General features: G+C 43.0%; 1 protein-coding gene across 1 annotated transcript in view; it reads left to right on the plus strand.

The window, feature by feature from the left end:
* The window catches only part of DNAH7 (dynein axonemal heavy chain 7), a 533,102-nt gene that overhangs the window by 459,902 nt on the left and 51,998 nt on the right, over positions 1 to 21,202 (plus strand). The window contains exon 61 of the mRNA XM_075829965.1: positions 6,553 to 6,705. Coding sequence (XP_075686080.1) covers positions 6,553 to 6,705 — 153 coding nt within the window. The remainder of the gene's footprint in view (positions 1 to 6,552; positions 6,706 to 21,202) is intronic.

Here is a 21,202-nt window from a genome sequence, read left to right on the forward strand (position 1 = left end):
GTATGGAGCAGCACTGTAGCCAAATAACCACACAGTTATTGCAAAGCTTCAGAGGAGTGACCTCTCCTCGTGAACAATAGAAAAGTAGGCAATGGGGAAGCAGCACGCTTGAAAATGCCATCATAGAGAGGGTGAAACGTTTCTGTGAAATATTTGGTCAATAAATCTTTTTGGTTTTGGAGTGCTGCTTCCCCGTTGCCTACACATATACTAGTCCTTCTCAATGAATTAGAATATCATCAAAAGGTTTATTTATTTCAGTAATTCAATTCAAAAAGTGAAACTCATATATTATATAGATTCATTACACACAGAGTGATCTATTTCCAGCATTTTATTTATATTAATGTTGATGATTATGGCTAACAGTTAATGAAAACTCAAAATTTAGTCTCTCAGAAAATTTGAATATTGGGTAAAAGTTCAAGATTGTAGACACATGGTGTCACACTCAAATAAGCTAATAAACACAAACACCTGCAAAGGTTTCCTAAGCCTTTAAATGGTCCAACAGTCTGGCTCAGTAGGCTACACAATCACGGGGAAGACTGCTGACTTGACAGTTGTCCAGAAGACAGTCATTGACAGCCTCCACAAGGAGGGAAAGCCACAGAAGTACATTGCTAAAGAAGCTGGCTGTTCACAGAGTGCTGTATCCAAGCATATTAATGGAGAGTTGAGAGGAAGGAAAAAGTGAGGTAGAAAAAGGTGCACAAGCAACAGGGATAACTGCAGCCTTGAAAGGATTGTCAAGAAAAGGCCATTCAAGAATCTGGGAGAGATTCACAAGGAGTGGACTGCGGCTGGAGTCAGTGCTTCAAGAGCCACCACACACACACACACACAGATGTTTCCAAGACATTGGCTACAACTGTCACATTCAGTGGCGGATTAAGTAGACCATGGGCCCTGGGCTGTTACCCAAACTTGGGTCCCCCTTCCGCACCGCCGCCCTGACGCACCGTAACTATTTTTAACACTACCTTTTTGGGCAAGCATTAACAAATGGGTGTTACGATTCCCCTTGTCACAGGGCTGTGTCCCTACATACTGACAGTATCACACTGTGCAGGGTCACGTCCTCCTGACAAGGGGAATTGTCCATCAGTCCTGGACTGCAGAAAGACTTTTTGTGAAATACAAGGATTTCCTATAATAAAAATGTCAGGAGAGGTGACCGCTTCTCTATAAATCTAGTGACTCACAGGTGAAGACATCTCAGATCCGAGTAGTTTTTTTCCTCTTTTCTTCTCCATCCGGTCCAGAGCTCATGACGACTTCTCCCGGCCATGACTAATTTCTGCAGAATTTGCCACTCAGATGTCTTCGGCTCCTCACTTTTCCAACATTTACACACCTCTAAAGAAAATAATTGATCATGATGCCACATACTGTGTCCCTAAATATAATAGCACCAAACACTGCGCGCCTGAATATAATAATAACACACACTGTAAAACACCACATACACACAGCCCCCTGTACATAGTGCCACACCCAGCCCCCTGTACATAGTGCCACACACAGCCCCTGTAGATATTACACCCCCCCATAGATAGCGCCACACACAGCCCCCTGTAGATATGACACCCCCCCCCCCCCCGTAGAGAGCGTTACACACAGCCCTGTACATAGTGCCACACACAGCCCCTGTAGATATTACAAACCCCCATAGATCGCGCCACACAGCCCCCTGTAGATATCACAAATCCCCCGCGTAGAGAGCGTTACACACAGCCCCTATAGATAGTGCCATACAGCCCCCTGTAGTGCCACACAGCCCTCCCCCTCTTGTAAATAGCGCCAAAAAGCCCCCCCATAAAGAGCGACAGACACATACCGCTGTGGATATCGCTACAAAGCCCCCCTTGTATATAGTGCTACACAGCGCTCCCCCCTTGTATATAGTGTCACACAGCGCTCCCCCTTTGTATATAGTGTCACACAGCGCTCCCCCTTTGTATATAGGGCCACACAGCGCTCCCCCCTTGCATGTAGGGCCACATAGCACCCCCCTTGTATATAGTGACACAGAGCACTCCCCCCCTTGTATACAGGCCCACACAGTGCTACCCTCCCCTTGTATATAGGGCCACCCAGTACTCCCCCTTGTATATAGTGTAACGGAGCAATCCCCCCCTCCTTGAATATATACACAGCGATAGTCCTCAACTAAAAAAATACATACAGTTTACTTACCTTACCCCGTGGCGGCCGCTCCAGCAGGACGCATGCGCAGACCGGCGTGATGCACTACCTCATCACGCTGGCCTGCTCAGGGAGTTTTCCCAGCGCCTTATAGGCTGCAAGTCGAACGTGACCGGCTGCAGCCTATAGTATTCATGACTCAGATACAAATGAATGTGGCTGCCGCTAGCACTGGAGCCCCCTCCGTTGCTAGCGACGCCACCGGGCATGAGGGGGCCTGTACGATCATGTGCGGTTCGGCCGGCCATGGGCCTCCCGGGAGCCTTGGGCCCTGGGCGGCCGCCCGAACCGCCCTAATGATAATCTGCCACTGGTCGCATTCCTTGTGTCAAGCGACTCATGACCCAGAGACGATGCCAGAAGCGTCTTACCTGGGCTAAGGAGAAAAAGGACTGGTCTCTGTTGCTCAGTGGTCCAACGTTTTGTTTTCAGATGAAAGTACATTTTGCATTTTATTAGGAAATCAAGGTCCCAGAGTCTGGAGGAAGTGTGGAGAGGCACTCAATCCAAGTTGCTTGTGGTCCATTGTGAAGTTTCCACAGTCAGTGATGGTTTGGGGAGCCATGTCATCTGCTGGTGTTGGTCCACTGTGTTATATCAAGTCCAGAGTCAATGCAGCTGTCTACCAGGGGTATTGTCAAAAGGAAGATGAGAGACACCAGACCCGACAATGCAGACGAGCTGAAGGCCACTATCAAAGCAACCTGGGCTTCCATAACACCTCAGCAGTTCCACAGGCTGATCGCCTCCATGCCGCATTGATGCAGTAATACATGCAAAAGTAGCCCCAAGCAAGTACTGAGTACTTATACTGTACATACTTTTCAGTAGGCCAACATTTCAGTATTAAAAATCATTTTTGAAATTGGGCTTATTTAATATTCAAATTTTCTAAAATACTAAATTTGGTATTTTCATTAACTGTTAAGCATAATCTTCAACATTAAAAGAAAAAGATGCTGGAAATAGATCAATCTGTGTGTAATGAATCTATATAATATATGAGTTTCACTTTTTGAATTGAATTACTGACATAAAGTGACTTTTTGTTGATATTCTAATTCATTGAGAAGGACTAGCCTGTGGGAGTCAGAGGTTCTGGTAAGAACATATGTTTGTTGTGAGGTGCTGGGGAGAAGGCCTTTCACCCTGATAGCTAGGGAAGCTATATGTTTAGTTAGAGGCTGGACGGCCTAGGGTTTATTTTTGAACTGCTTTTCCTGTATGAAGACAATAAAGCTGGTTGCGTCCAGTTTCAGACCGAATCCACTGTATACACACTCGCACACATATACATAAACACACATGCGTGCATACACACATATATATACACACACATGCGGATGTAGTATTATCTATCTTGACTGTTAACTTGCTGCAGCGTGATCTCACACAACAAAAGCCAAAAGAAAAAGTCAAGATAAAAGATCTTGCCATTGTGTATTTAATGCGTTAAAAGTCAAGAAAAAGGCAGCTACATGTATTGTGTGTGTGTGTGTGTATATATATACACACACACACACACACACACACACACACACACACACACACACGGCCGGCCTTAGGATAAGTGGCGCCTCGTGTGAAATTTTATTTTGGCACCCCACCCCATCATAAAAAAGTCTAATGCTCCCCCACAGTATAATGCCCTTTTTAGTGCCCCCACACAGTATACTGCTCCCTTTAGTGCCCCCATACCATATAATGTCCCTTAAGTGCCAAACACAATATATTGCCCACTGTAGTGCCCCTACACAGTATAATGTCCCCTTAGTGGCCCCCACAATATGTCTACCCTCCCCTCGGTGCCACACACAGCCCCACTTTGTTGATTGTGCCCCCTGTAGATTCTGCCGTACAGCCCCCCTGTAGATTCTGCCATACAGCCCCACCTTCCCCTTGTAGACAGTGTCCCCACCTCTCCTTTGTAGATAGTGCCATACAGCCCCCCACCTCCCCCTTGTAGACAGTGTCCCCCAAACAAATAACATAAAAAAATTGTACTGCGACAAACGGAGCTGCTCCACAACGCCGATGGGATCCTTGCGCAGCCTGGCTTGATCCAGTGACGTCATCACGCCGGCATGTGCAGGGATCCTATCCCTGCGCCTGATAGGCCGCAGGCTGAACAGCCCGTAGCCTATTAAATGGCAGAGCAGGGAGAAATCTCCCTGCTCTCTCAAAGGATTCAATGGTATCTGCATCCTAAGGACACAGATACTATTAAATGTAGCGTCGCTACCACTGTAGCAGCCATAGCGGCTGCTAGCGATGCCACATTGCATGGGAGGGGGGGTCCCGACAGGTGGCATGGGCGCCCTCATGCCTGGTGGTACCGCTAGCAGCCGCTATGGCTGCTACAGTGATAGTTATGCCACTGAGAAGAGAAGGAGCACCTGGACAAAAAGGTAGCTGCAGAGTCGCCGCGCCTGGGCGCTTCATAAACACAAGCAGGGGAAGGGAGCCAGTGCAGCATCCCCTTCCACCTGCTGGAGATATGCGACCTGTGTGATGCACACCCCAAAGGCCGGCCCTGTATACATTTAGGTTAGGCATTTAGGTTAAGATATACCAGTTATAAGGGTTTGTGTGAGGGATGAATAAATAATAATAAAAGTTTATATATCTTCTTGCCGTCTCTTCAGTAGTGTATTATGCAGACATGTAAGTTTAGGCTGCCTAGTGTTTCTTGTCTTCCTGTCTAGGTGTTAATCATTTTAGTGAACTTGGCATATGTGCAAAGTTTTATCTGCTAGAGCGGCGACTTTAACTCCATGTTGTTGCAAAGGTTTGTTTCTGCTCCCGCCCATCCTCCAGGAGGAGTTCAGCATGGTTCTGTTCACATTGGGATAGATTTACTAATACTGTCTTAAATTTAGACAAATTAGAATCAAACTAGATGCACCAAATTTATCACAGTGGCTCATACTGGATGATAAATTTGGAGCGACTTTAGGCACTTCTGTCTAACTTTATACCAACATAAAATTTTTGTGCAATTTGGTGTATTTTAAGCCACTCCCCCTTAAGACACTCCCCCTTTGTGGATGAGTTGCAAACATCTGTTCTTTTTGACGCATTTCATTGAGAAATTTGTTAAAATGATTTGCTCCAAAAAAGAATGTGCAACTTAGGGGGGATTCACACGAGCGTGTATTCGGTCCGTGCGGGCCGCGTGGTTTTCACGCGGCACGCATGGACCAATACAAGTCTATGGGGCAGTACAGACAGTCCGTGCTTTTTGCGCAGCGTTTGTCTGCTGCGCAAAAAGCGCGACAGGTTCAATAACTCTGCGTATTTCGCGCATCACGCACCCATTGAAGTCAATGGGTGCGTGAAAACCACGCAGTTTGCACGGAAGCACTTCCGTGCGAACCAACTGAAACAGCGCACCAGCTGTCAAAAGGATGAATGTAAACAGAAAAGCACCACGTGCTTTTCTGTTTCCGAACATCCAAACGGAGTGTCTTTGCGATGAGCGAAGCCGGACAAGCGAACCGAACTTCACCGGGTTCGGCCGAACTCGTTTTGGCCGAACCCGACAAAAAAAATTATCGGTACGCGACGTCAGGAGATAGTCACCGTCCATGGTGCTGAAAGAGTTAAACTGTTTCAGCACCATGGACAGTGACTTCCGATCCCAATATACATGAACCTGTAGAAAAAAAAAAGAAGTTCTGACTTACCGATAACTCCCGGCTTCTTCCTCCAGTCTGACCTCCCGGGATGACAATTCAGTCCAAGTGACAGCTCCAGCCAATCACAGGCCAAGCACAGGCTGCAGCGGTCACATGGACTGGCGCGTCATCCAGGGAGGTGGGGCCCGATGTCGAAAGGCGCGTCACCAAGGCAACGGCCGGGAAGTTCTCGGTAAGTACGAACTTTTTCTTTTTTTTCAACAGGTTTTTCGATATTGTGTTCGCCATTCACTGTCGAGGGTGCTGAAAGAGTTGGCTCTTTCAGCACCTTGGACAGTGACGGGTGTCGACTAGCCTCATCTCTATGATGGCGGCTGCGCGAAAATCACGCAGCCGCGCATCATACACGGATGACACACGCAGCTGTCAAATGGTTTTTGCGCGCGCAAAACGCCGCGTTGTTTGCGCGCGCAAAAACGCAACGTCCGTCTGTATCTGCCCTTAGGCTAGAATTCTGTCGCAAAATCAATAGTAAATCTGCCCCACTGTGTTTGTAGTGTACATTTTGCGTGTGCGCGACAAAATGCTCTCCGTGTGAGCACTGAACATATTCATAGATTTGTATGGACCTGACGTATGCCAAAAGAGTGTCATGTAAGGCTTGTTAAATTGAAACGATATATTTTATTTTATTAACTAAAAACAGGGCTTGGTGGTTATGTCTGCAGACCTGGAAGAGGTAGTAATGAGCATCCTAAAAGGAAAGATTCCTGGTATGTGGATGAAGAAATCTTATCCAAGCCTTAAACCTCTTGGCAGCTATGTTAATGATTTTATTGCAAGGCTGACATTTTTACAGGTAAGTTAATTTCACTATAAAATCATAACTATAACTATAAAATCACAACTAACTATATAAATTTGAGCTTCTATAAATTTCATTTTTTAAATGCATTTTCTAGACAATCTGTAAAAGAACAGTACATTTTTCCATTATATAAACGAGGTCAGATAGGAACAGTTTATAATAGATACATATTCCACAGGTAGAACATGGTGAATTAGGAACTGTATTTGACACAAAGACATGGCACATATTAGATTGAGGGAAAACCTAACAAACGTAACATATATATAAAACAGTTAAGCGATATGAACACGACAGTGGAAAAAAAACTGGCCATTAATAACTGATCACTTGTTAGTTTTCATGACCGTTTTGCATCAGTGTGTCCAAATTTTCATCCATTTCACTATGGTCACATCGTGATTTTTGCTATGATTTTAGCAAAATGGTCGCAATGCGCACCTGCAATGCCTTGATTTTGTGAAAACTGTGGAAAAATAGTAATGTAACCACACAGTCTGAATATATACCCTCAGGGCTTTACCAATAATGTACCTTATCACAATCTCAGGACAATGCAACAACTAGTGTTGAAATATACTCATCAGACATTGAGGGCAGTCAGCTGCTCCCATATATATGACTTTTCAGAATAAGCTGTCTTGTGTGTACATGAGGATTAACACTATTTCTGGTCATTATATGACTTGTATTCTGTATTATTTAACAGTTTTCCCCTCTGCAGGCTCTATCTCTAATTCTCAGTTTTCTCTAGTGGGTGGGGCCTAACTCCTATCATGTCTCCCATACACAGCGAAGAGTAGAATCCTTGACTCACAAATCTTTCATATATATATATATATATATATATATATATATATATATATATATATATATATATATATTATACTAGAGAAATAAATCTTGCAGCACTCCAACAGGATGAATGAGAAAAACTGATTTATTCAAGCCAACATACAGCGGTGCGACGTTTCAGTCCAACAATAGGACTTTTTTCAAGCATATATATATATTTGCCAAGGACGTGGTGTCCGATTCACAGTTAGCTCCGCCCACAACCCGACCTGCAAGAAGCCTGTGAGGAAGGAGATGAGTGCTCAGTCTATCTGTTATTTGTGCCTCTATTTGTCTGTGCGTCTCTGTGTTTGTGGTTGTATAAGTTTCAGTATTTGTGTGTCTAAGTGCCTATATATGTATGTGTATATATTTATGTGTGTGCATCTACTACATTATCTGAACTCAGAGTTATCACTGTGTGTTATCTGTGGTGTTTGGCCCTATTCACACGACAGGGATTCTCGGCCGTGTGACAGCCATTCTTTGAACGGCCGCAGTAGAACAATAGACGCCAAATGGGGCTATTCACACGGCCGATTTTTATTTATTTTTTTCACGGCCGTCAAAAAAATGGAACATGCCCTATTTTGGGCCGTTCTCCCGGCCTCACAGTTCCCATAGATGTCTATGGGGCTGTGTAAAGCACGGCTGTCACTCGGATGTGATCCGAGTGACGGCCGTGAGTTCTGCCACTAGCTCTCTTCTTCTCCTCCCAGTGCGAAGTGCATGTGAAGAGGAGGAGGGGGGTGTTTTGTTTCTCTCTGTAGGAGATGAATCCCTGGCCACAGCTCCGGCGGAAGCTGTGGCCAGGGATTCCGCTCCAGGAGAAGTCTCTGACATCACTGTCCATATATGGACAGTGACTTCTCCTGGAGCGGTCCCCTACTCCTGAAGCAGAATCCCTGGCGCTGTGGCTGGTGATTCCAATTCAGGAGAAGTCCCTGACATCACTGTCCAAACGTTTGTGTGAAATTTACAGCACAGCAAGCGTAATCTTGCGAGATTACGCTGTAAACTGTAATTTAAAACTAGATTACGCCTGCTGTGCTGTAAATTTCACACAAACGTTACCGAAGTGTCAGGATTCTGAATAGACATCACGTCCTGGCTGGTAGTGATCTATATTCACTGTCAGGACACTTCAGTAACGTTAGTCTGTGTGTATGTGGCTGCGCATAGTGATCTAGCAAGATCACTATGTGCTTTGTAAATGAATGGGGAGAGGTGTATGAAGCTGATTGGTCAGCGTCATACACTTCTCTCCACAGCGCCCACTTGGTCAAAAAGTAAAACATGCCCAGTTGTCCATTAAGAAAGTAATTTGCATAAAGCTAAAATCGTTCATAACTCCATCAAAAATTATAGTTTTTCTAAATAAAAAACACTGCTGTAATCTACATTACAGTGTCGATCATATTATGTAGAAGATAGGGCACTTATAATGTGGTGACAGAGCCTCTTTAAAACAAATTATTGATATCCTCCCATAGGAACATAATTGTCAGACAACTCCACTAGATGTGTTTCATCGTGCCCCAATCAACCTTGCACCTCTAGCAACTTTCCGAGTGGAATAGGAACATACCTCTAAGTCGCACCAGTGTTCTGTACCTTATGGGTACAATTTTATAGTTGTTCTCGTGGATCCTACACATCATGGAAAGTTTATTCATAATTTGAAAGGCCCTATCCCCCTCTGCACTGGGATATGTAGCGCCTAACTGTTTTTCCCTTGCTAACAAAAATGAGGGAGACTGTGTGTATGGGTTGTTACTGGAGGGAATGATGACCAGAGACTAAGTGGGACAGCAATCTAGAGTTCACTCACAGGCCATTCAAATGGCATCCACGTCCCTGTAAGAGCACCCAGACGGGGCACAGATTTGACAAAGATCTTGAATTGGCCATAAGCATACTATGCACCCGAGGACAGGGATTTCCCCACGTATATCCGTCCGTGATTTACGTGAACCACCAGTGAGCATCTGTGAGCAACATGCCGTTCCTCCTTTCAAACCCTAAAAACTCATGTGTGTAAACCGGGGGGAAAGCGGGTGTTTCCAAAGATTAATGTTAGGGAACCCTAAAAACCAGCACGTTTCAATGGATGACGCGTTTTATCCAAAAATCTGAGAAGTTGGGATAGTAATGATGAGAAAGAAGAAGCACCACCTATATCTGTAGGTGCAAGCCAAAATGCTGATCTGGTAGGAATTGAAAATTAATTTTTCCAACTCCACCCACAGTTTGAACTCGATATGATTCAGTATGCAGGTGAGCAAGGAGCTTTTATGATATGGTGTAAAGTCAGGTAATCCTCCCCTCCTCAAGTTCAAATAACTTAATCTAGAACCAGCTCATTCTCATACAAATTGTCTAGTTAAGGTTTCAATACAGTTAAAAGCATGATCTGGGGAGAGAAATTGGAAGGGTCTGATATAGATCTAAAACCTTCAGAGGGTATCCATTTTCAAAACGTTTATCCTTCTGAACCACAAGGGCAGGGATGACAAGCCTTTCGAATCAAAGGTTAAATAATGAAATTAAATATGTCTGTAGGGTTCCCTGAACTCCTTACCTCTAGGTATTTGATTTATATTTTTTTCCATTTAAATAGAAAGTGAGCTCTAAGTTGACTAACCTATTCTCTGGCAAGGTGACGTTCAGTATCTCTGACTTCTGTACATTCGCTTTAAAGTTACTTAAAGCACCGAATTGCCCAAATTCATGCAAAGTAGGAGGTAGACCTATTCTAGGATTAGTGATTTAGGTGAGTAGGTCATCCGTGAATTGTGATAACTTATACTGTTCAGTGCCCAAGCTCAGATCTTGATTCTTAAAGGGGTATTTCGGAGACATAACTCTAACAAAAATGTTAAATCGAACTAACTAGATGTAAAGGAATTCATAATATATAATGAGACAGATTTACTAATACTGTCTAAGTTTTACACAGTGTAAACTTAGACAAGGCAATAAGAAGATGCGCCAAATTTATCAAAGTTGTGCATGCTGTATGATTAGACATCTAGTTAGACATTTTTCTCTTCCTTAAGACACCTCTTGATTGATTTAGTTTATCCCATTTTTTTGTGGCAAAATGTTGGTGCACAGTGGAGCATCTTTGGCCATTTACACTTTTAATGAGGAATTTAATTAAAAAAAAAAAAGCAAATGAAAACTAGTTGGAAGACATAGGATTCATATTTCAGGTATTTTATTTTTTATCTTTTCATCTGACAACCCCCTCTAAGGCAGTTGCCAAGACTTCCATGACAATGTACAAAAGCGGAGATGGTGGACATTCCTGTCTTGTACCATTATTAATTTGAAAGGGTATTGATTGTTTTCCATTAATCATAACCAGGGCCATAGGGCCCTGATATAGGACCAATACATGTCTCATCAGGGCCAGACTGGGACATAAAATCAGCTTTGGCATTTTAACTCACATAGGCCCAGCTACTGTCCATAGAATATGTTTGTGTGGCTTCAGTTCCACCCACCCCCCCAAGTATTCAAAATCATTGTATATTGTTTTTGATTCTCCTTGAAATGCTGCCTTTCTGTTGGGCTACTCAGACATTTTATACATTAGTAAATCTGAATGTGCTGAATGTATACATTGGTCACAACTCTCATACAGGAACGGTGTCTGATTATTCGTTATAGCAGCAGAAATAGGGACATGATGGAGATGAGTCAACGGTGACAATACCCAAAAATGGACACCCCAATCATAGTTAAATTTTTAGCAATAAATAAAATATTATATAAATATTAAGAATATGTGTGCAGGGCTGTATTTAGAGTTGATGCTGCCCTAGGCACTTTTAGTTCTGATGTCCCCCCCATAACTCCCGAAGTTACAGAAACAGCGTAGTTAGCTGGCATTGCGGCTCCAGCGCTGGACCCAGAAAAGGTAAGTATAATAATTTTTTTATGTGTTACTAATGTTTTTTTTAGTGTTGGTTTGTGTTTTTTTAACAAGTTCGGTTCTTGGACTACTTCGGATTTGAGAGTACTTCGATTACAGCGGTTTTTATTTTCAATAAAATGGTTAACGAAGGTTGTGTGGGTTTTTTATTTCAGTAACAATATTTTTTCAGTGTGTCTGTGTTTCTCTTTAACTTTACTACTGCCGTAGTAATGGCCACTCTGATTGACCGCATTCATTACTAAGGTGGGGCTTAGTGTTAGCCGGTGAAAAGACAAGCACTAAGCCCCATTATAACACTGTACCCACCGCCACCAGGGGTACCGGGAAGAGCTGGGTACGAACTAGTATCCGAGCATCTGTAGTGATGGTCGGGCACTGGGGCAGCCACAGGCTGGTATTATTAGGCTGGGAAAGCCCAAAAATCATGGCTCTTCTCACCCTGGTAATGCTAGCATGCTGCTATGTAGTATCTGTCTGGTTATGAAAAATGGGGGGGGGGGGGCATGTTGTTTTTTTATTTTTTTTAATAAAAATATGTGGGGTATCCCCCATTTTTCATAACCAGCCAGCTACAACATAGCAGCAGCTGGCTAGTATTACCAGGGTGGGAAGGCTTACGGTTTTTGGGCTTTCCCGGCCTAATAATCTGAGCCTGCAGCCATTGCAAATAGTCGGGTACTGGATCGAACCTGTCTCATCCCAGTCCCCCTGGTTGAGGTGGGTATCGGGGTAATAATGGGGGGTTACTGCTAGCCTTTAAATCGGCTAACACTAAGCCCTGCCTTAGTAATGGATGCTGTCTATCAGACAGCCGCCATTACTAAGACAGTAGTAACAATTGAAGAAAAAATCATCAACACATATAAATATTTTATTGAAATAAATCCCCCCCCCCATAACCATTGTTAACCATTTTATTGAAAAGAAAAATGCCGTCATCGAAGTAGTCCTCAAATCCGAAGAAGTCCAACAACTGAACCTGTAAAAGAACACAAACCAACTATCATACTCACCTTCCTGGGTCTGTAACAGTTAACTAAGCAGTGACAGCTCTAAGCTGTCATTGGTTAGTTTACATCACGTGGTCCCAGGTTACCTTAGTTCATTAGCCTACTTTTAAAAGTAGGCCAATTAACTTAGGTAACCGGCCATCACGTGATGTAAACTAACCAATGACAGCTTAGAGCTGTCACTGCTTAGTTTACTGAGCCTTGTAAGTGGCGCAGGATCACCCGTGATGCACCACAATTTTGGCGCATCTCAGGTGCGTGTGCCACTATGAATTTAGTACTGGACTCCTTTAGATTCAAAGGAATCCCCGCGCTAGGAGTTACTAGCGTCAGCCCAGGATCACCATTTACATTTGCTCTCGATGCAGGCTTTGTCTTTTCTGATCGTGCCTGCCCTAGTGGAATGATGCCAGATGGCTCGATGACGTCATAGAGCTGCCTGCGCCACAAAAAATGCGTTGAAAGGCGAGAAAGGGAACTGATGGTTCCCTTGTCTTGCCTGCGCTTTCAAATGTATTCGTGTTCAACTGTATTCACCTTACCAGGTCCCCATCCAGTTGTGCCATGGACCTGCTGTTCCCCTCAGTGCTCTCCAGAAATGGCTGCACTGCTACTCAAACTATGAGTTTGAGCAGGGCTGGCCTTAGGTTGGATGGCACCCAGTGCAGGACTATTGCTGCAATCCACAAACCAAAAATTCACCACTTATATACTGTACAAAACAAACATAAAGGCACATATTTAGACACGCACGCGCGAACGAATACAAACACATAAAGGCACAGACACATACACAAACAGACCCATATATTCCCACACATGCCACACACATACATAGTACAGATAAAGTAGATGTTACCTGCAGTTCTATGTAACACCACAGATAACACACAGTGATAATTCTCTGAGTACATATAATGTAGTAGCTGCACACACACAGAAAAATATACACATACAGACACATATATAGGCACACAAATACAAGCACATATACACACATATTGGAACATAGACACATATACACACACAGAGACACATAAAGAGGCACAAACCGCAGACAGATTCTCTATTAGGCATTCACCATCTCCTTTCCTGACAGGCTTCTTGCAGGGCAGGCTGTGGGTGGAGCTTCCTCCTCTCCTCTTGCTTCTTCTGCTCCTGTCCCATCTGTGTGGGCCCGGAGTCTGGGACACTCCAACTGTTCTTGGATTGGCTACAGATGCTCATGTGAGCAGTTCTGTCCAATTCATGAACAGAGGGCGAGTCGTAGAAGTGCTGGTGTAGCCAACTCCCCCAGCCTGGGAGTGACATAACCACCTGTCAATCAGGTACCAAAGTAAATTTTTGTAGAAGAAATAAAATAAATGATCTTACAGAACCCCCCCCCCTGCTGGACGCACTAGGCCCTGCACCCCCAGTGCCTAGTGGCAAATAAAATACGGGACTGTCTGCCTGTACTTCTCAACATTGAGGACACCATTAATCCTCACCAAATTCCAACTCCATTTGCTGAAATGCAGCCCCAAACTTGCAAGGAACCTTTACCATGCTTCACTGTTGCCTACAGATACTCATTATTGTACTGCTCTCCAGCCCTTCGGTGAACAAACTGCCTTCTATTACAGACAAATATTTAACATTTTTCAAATCATTCCAGAGTGCCTGTTGCCATTTTTCTGCACCCAGTTCCTATGTTTTCGTGCATAGTTGAGTCACTTGGCCTTGTTTCTACGTCGAAAGTATGGCATTTTGGCTGCAATATTTCCATGAAGACCCCTACTGGCCAGACTTCTCCGAACAGTTGATGAGTCCCACTGGTTTCTTCCAGTTTTGAACTGATGGTACTGCTGGACCTCTTAAGGAACTCTGCCCACTTCCTCAGTGCCTGAGCAATGTTAGTCCAGAGTTAGTCTGCGAGGGTTCTGTATCTAGTTCCCTGAAACCTGTATTTGTGACGACGCCAGTGTCCGTGCCGACTTCAGTGTCCATGCTGACTCCAGTGTCCATGCCAAGTTCAGTTTCTGAGAATCCAGCACAAACCAGCCTCCGATAATCCAGCACAAACAGCTTCCGATAATCCGTCACAAGCCAGCCATCAATATACCTTTGACCAGTGACTGTTATATACTTCTCTGGCCGGCAGCTACTTCATTACGTGGAGTTGCCCATTGGGTCCACATTCCCCGCGGTCGTGACAGTTTGTTCAGGCCATGGATCCTGCTGGTCAACCAAAGATGGCAGTTCAAGCCATGCAAGCGGACATGCAAGATTTCCGATCACGCCAGGATCAGCTTCTGCACGCGGTCAATTCCATTGCCACATGCCTGGACTTTGCTTCTGTTGCTCCCCTGACAAGCTCCCAGGTTGCTGCTCCACCTACTCCTCAACCCGTAATAACTCCAGTCAGTTTTAGGGACAGAATTTCTTTGCCACTTCCACCCCGTTACGATGGAGATGCAAGAACCTATCGAGGCTTCCTCAACCAGTGAAAAATCCATTTCAAGCTGCATGCACGTCTGTTCACATCTGATCAAACCAAAGTAGCCTTCATTGTCTCCCAACTGTCTGGTAAAGTTCTGGCATGGGTGAACTCTATCTAGGAAAGTGAGGGGCTGGAGTCTTCTAACCTGCAGCTGTTCATAGATAATTTTCGCACAGTGTTTGAGGAATCGGGCCGTATGTCTTCTGCCATAGCTTCGCTTCTGACACTCCGTCAAGAAGAATCGACGGTAGGAGAGAACGCCATACAGTTCCATACTTTGGCAACAGAGCTCGCTTAGAAAAACGAGGCCTTGGTGGCAACCCTCTGGCAGGGATTAGCCAGTAAAGTTAACCCATTAATGACCGCCAATACGCATTTTCACGGCGGCCGTTAAGGGTACTTATATCAGAGCGCCACCTTTTCACAGCGCTCTGACGTAAGCCCGTCACGGGTGTGCTGTGCCGACTAAAGCTGGTGTTGGGAAGTCTAAAGACAGCCGGACACCTGCATTAACGGGCGGGATCGATTTCAAGATCGATCTCCCTGTTTAACCCCTCAGATGCAGCGCCGCATCCAAGTAGTTTTCAAGGGACAACCCCATCGGCACCCTGCAATTGCAATCGCAGGGTGCCAATGGCTTCTATGGCAACCGGGGGCTTAACAAAGGCCCCCAGGTCTACCTGTAGTGGATGCCTGCTAAGTCATGCCTGAGGCATGACCTAGCAGGTGCCTGTCAGTTTTACACTGACAGGCAATAATGCGCAGCAATACAGAAGTATTGCAGTGTATTATAAAAGCGATCAGAAGATCGCATAGTGAATTAAATTAAATACTTTAATATGAAAAAAAAAATTAAAATTAAAACATTCCACATTTGGTATGGCCGCGTCCGTAATGACCCCACCTATAAAGCAATTACGTTATTTAACCCACACGGGGAACGCCGTAAAAAATTAAATAAAAAATGCCAGAATTGCTGTTTTCTGTTCATCCTGCCTTCAAAAAAATATGATAAAAAGTGATCAAAATGTCGCATGTACTCCAAAATGTTACAAATAAAAATTTGTAGTTGTCCCAACACAAAAACAAATAATTTTGAAAAAGTGTTTTTACTGTGTAAAACATACAAACTCTATATCAATTTGGTATAGCCACAATCGTAATGACCCACTGAATAAAGTTATTATGTTATTTATACCACACAGTAAACAGCGTAAATCTAAGACGAAAAAAAGTGGCGAAATTTATGGGGTTTTTTCCATTACCCCCCAACGAAGTTAATAAAAGTTAATAAAAGTTAATCAATAAATGATATGTACCTCAAAATGGTGCTATTAAAAAATACAACACGTCCTTACACGACGCAAAAATAAAAAAGTTAGAGCTCTTGGAATGCGACGATGGAAAAACACAAAAATAGCTGATATATTCCAGGAATTCGTGTATGATATATTCTGGGATCTGTTATACGTGTGTGGTGATGTATCTGGACGACATATTGGTCTACTCACCTGATCTTATGACACACACCGGAAGAATGTTCGCCATGTCATGTTGCAGTTAAGGAGGAACAACCTGTATGGCAAACTTGAAAAAAAATTATATTGTTCCTGACCTAGGACTCCAGATGGATCCGGAAAAAGTCAAGTCTGTCTTAGATTGGCCTCATCCCCAAGGTCTCCCTGCCGTACAGATGTTTTTGGGCTTTGCGAATTTCTACAAACCACAGAAAACGGGACATATATTTACTAAAAAAATCAAAGAAATAACCCATACTTACTGATACAAGGGCAAGCTCAATCACCAGCTCCCAGCAGGATGCAGACAAGCACAAATCTACATACAGGAAGGTTACACAGGTGCAAAATACTTACAAACAACCACTCTCACACCTATTATTCATAAGGGGGCTGGGTGATTAGTCTTATCATTGCACACAGATAAGGATTATACAAGGGAGCCAGTCACATGATTACATCATGCTGGTTTGCAGCCTATTAATTACGCCCCTACTGTTTGATTATGTGGGCTGCCTAGCACTGTCTAGGTGCACCCCAGTAAGTACTGACATCCCACTATCCCTTAGTTTTATAAAAGCCTGGCTGCATCCTGAAAAAATATCCATGATAAACATGAGGTATTAGTTGATATTTTTGCCATAATACGCAAGCTCGCAATCCGCCTCAAGGTTCCTCATCATCTTGCAAATTTCTACCGACAGTTTATCCCTAACTTTTCCTTGCTAACTGCTCCCATCTCAGCTCTCATAAAAAAAAGAAGCAAATGCCAAGAATTCGACCCCCAAAGCATTTAATGAGCTTAAAAGTTCACTTCACTTCTGCCTCCGTTTTACACCATCCGGATGTCTCATGACCGTTCTCATTGGAAGTTCATGCCTCGTCCATTGGTGCTGGAGCACTTTTTTCCCAAAGGAACTATAAAAGGGAAAGCTGTCTCCTGTGGTGTCTTCTCCAAACTATTCTCGGCTGCGGAAAGAATTTATTCCATTGGAGATTGGTAGCCCCTGTCTATTAAATTGGCCCTAGAAGAGTGAAGGCATCTGTTGGCAACCTGTTGTTCCTATTACGGACCATAAAAACCTCACCTACCTACAGTCTACACAACGTCTGAATCCACATCAAGCCAGATAGTCTCCGTTCATCTTCAGATTAAATTTTCTACAAAATTTCCGCCCAGCTGACAAAAATATCAAAGCAGATGCTCTAACAGATGCTCTATCCCGTTCATTTGAGACTACAAAACTGGAAGAGGATCCTCAGCACATCATCGACGACTCGTGCATAATATCTGTGTCTCCTCCACAAATCAGAGACATTCTTCCAGGGAAAACCTATGTTCCTCCGGCAGACCAGAGAAAAATTCTCTCTTGGGGTCACAACTCCAAGTTCGCAGGTAATTCTGGCACTCGGAAGACTCTGGACTTTATCTCTTGCCGTTATTGGTGGCCCACATTGCCTAAAGATGTTGTGGACTAAGTCTCCTCGTGTACCCAAAATAAAGTTTCTCACTCCAGGTCTGCTTCCACCTTTGCCTCAAACAGCCCAAAGGTTGAAGCAGATCACTTTTTATTCGATTATTTTTTTTTTTTTTGGCAAGCAAGGTGACAAAAAAAACATAAATTCTGACTATGTTTTTGTCCTTTTTTTTTTTTTTTTTTTGCAGTGTTCACCGTGCGCTATAAATGACATTTTACTTTATTCTGCGGGTCATTACGATTAGAGCGATACCATATGTATATAGTTTTTTTTTTATGTCTTGTGGCGTTTGCGCAATAAAATCACTTTTCTATCAAATTATTTATTTTTTGTGTTACCGTATTCTGAGAGCCACAACTTTTTTATTTTTCAGTCATAAAAGCTGTGTAAGGACTCGTTTTTTGAATTTTTTTATTGGTACTATTTTGGGGTACATGTGACTTTTTGATCACTTTTTATTCTATATTTTGGAACCAAAAAAATAGTGATTCTTTCATTGTTTTTTAATTATTTTTTTTGTGGTGTTCACCGTGAGGGAAAAATAATATTATATTTTTAGAGTTTGGGTTGTTTCGAACGCGGTGATACCAAATATGTGTACTTTTTTAACGTTTAATTTTTATCCTATAATAAAAGACTTCTAGGAAAAAAGCATTTTTTGTTTTTGTGACTTATAACTTTTATAAAACATTTTTATTGCCTTTTTTTTATGTTTTACTTTATTTACTTAAAGACCTGCAGCACTGATAGTTGCTGTTATAAATTACACTACCTAGATAGTGTAATGTATTATAAACTGACGCTGAAAGTCACACTAACAGGAAGCCTATGAGGCTGGACCTCATAGACTTCTGTGCATGGCAGGCGGGGAGGCCGTTGTATGGCCTCCGGTTTTGCCATGACAACCGATGGCAGCCCCCGCAATCGGTCCCCGGGAACGTTTGTTGTAGCAACAAACTTTCCAGTTTGTTATAGCAACAAACTTTCCAGTTTGTTGCAACAACAAACTTTCCCTGTGATCACATGATCAGGACGTGAACCAATCAGGTTCCGATCATGTCTCCAGGACCAGAGGCAGGGGTTAACAGCACGATCGGGGTGTCAGCGCTACTCTGAGACACCCAATCGCGCTTTTAACACCCACCTTGAATTTACATCGGTGCTGCACAGAGCCTAGCAAGCGCCGACGTGAATTTACTGTGGGTGGTCGGGAAGCGGTTAGCACTTCTATTTTTGAAAGCATTCTTTCACAACTGCCTAAAACTTCTTCACAGTACCGTATATATGCTATACACATGAATAATGCCGCCATGTATACTGTACACATAAATAACACTACTATATGCTGTACACATAAAGAATGTCGCAATATATAATGTACATGTGAATAATGTTATATTTACTGTACACATAAATAACACCGCTATATACTGTACACATGAGTAATACCGCCATATATAATGTACACCTGAAAAACTGCACTATATACTGTACACAAGAATAATCTGGACCAAAACTTGCAAACGTGCCACTCACACCTAGGACACATGCAACAACCATTCAAAACTAGGATAGTGACATACAATGGGGGGTGTTTGGGTTCCAGCGTAGTATTCACGCTTTGACGTGAAAAGTAACACAGCATTTAACATTATTTTCCCCATTAAATCTGCCAAAAACTGTGACAGATGATGTGCCGCAGATGCGAACAGAGGCTTGAAAAATCTTAGTTATGAAGAATGATTAATATATTTAAAAGGGGTTATAGAGGCTGTGAGTCTGATGGCACTATGTATCATACATTGTGGTCCTGCCCCAAGTAATGGCCTTATGGACAGATGTCTGTTCTTTAACCCCTTCCCTCTTTAGCCACTTTTGACCTTCCTGACCGAACCTCATATTTCAAATCTGACATGTGTCACTTTATGTGGTAATAACTCCGGAATGCTTTCACCTATCCAAGCGATTCTGAGATTGTTTTCTCGTGACACATTGGACTTTAAGTTACTGGCAAAATTTGCTATATATGTTCAGTATTTAATTGTGAAAAACACCAAAATTTAGCGAAAAATTGCAAAAATTAGCATTTTTCTCAATTTAAATGTATCTGCTTGTAAGACAGGCAGTTATACCACACAAAATTGTTGCTAATTAACATCCCCCATATGTCTACTTTAGATTGGCATCGTTTTTTGAACATCCTTTTATTTTTCTATGACCTCACAAGGCTTAGAACTTTAGCAGAAATTTCTCACATTTTCATGAAAATTTCAAAAGGCCATTTTTACAGGGGCCAGTTCAGTTGTGAAGAGGCTTTGACGGCCTTATATATTAGAAACCCCCAAAAAGTCACCCCATTTTAAAAACTTCACCCCTCAAAGTATTCAAAACAGCATTTAGAAAATGTCTTAACCCTTTACACATGTCACAGGAATTAAAGCAAAGTAGAGGTGAAATTTACAAATTTCATATTTTTTTGCAGAAATACATTTTTAGTACAACTCAATATTTGTTGCCCAGTTTCTGCAGTTTTAGGAAATATCCCACATGTGGCCGTAGCGTGCTACTGGACTGAAGCACCGGCCTCAGAAGCAAAGGAACACCTAGTGGATTTTGGGGCCTTATTTTTGTTAGAATAAATTTTAGGCACCATGTCAGATTTGAAGGGCTCTTGCGGTGCCAAAACAGTCAAAATCCCCCAAAAGTGACCCCATCTGGGAAACTACACACCTCAAGGAAATTATCTAGGGGTACAGTGAGCATTTTGACCGCACAGGTTTTTTACAGAAATTATTGGAAGTAGGCCGTGAAAATTAAAATCAACATTTCTTCAAAGAAAATGTAGGTTTAGCGATTTTTTTTCTCATTTCCACAAGGACTAAAGGAGAAAAAGCACCGTAAAATTTGTAAAGCAATTTCTTCCGAGTAAAACAATACCCCACATGTGATAATAAACGGTTGTTTGGAGACACGGCAGGGCTGAGAAGGGAAAGAGCGCTATTTGGCTTTTGGAGTTCAAATTTAGCAGGAATGGTTTGCGGAGGCCATGTCGCATTTACGAAGTCCCTGAGGAGACAAAACAGTGGAAACCCCCCACAAGTGACCCCATTTTGGAGACTACACCCATTGAGGAAATTATCTAGGGGTATAGTGAGCGATTTGACCCCACAGGTTTTTTGCAGAAATTATTGGAAGTAGGCCCTGAAAATGACAATCTAAATTT

The sequence above is a fragment of the Rhinoderma darwinii genome, chromosome 6 (assembly GCF_050947455.1).
Source record: "Rhinoderma darwinii isolate aRhiDar2 chromosome 6, aRhiDar2.hap1, whole genome shotgun sequence".
NCBI lineage: Eukaryota > Metazoa > Chordata > Amphibia > Anura > Rhinodermatidae > Rhinoderma > Rhinoderma darwinii.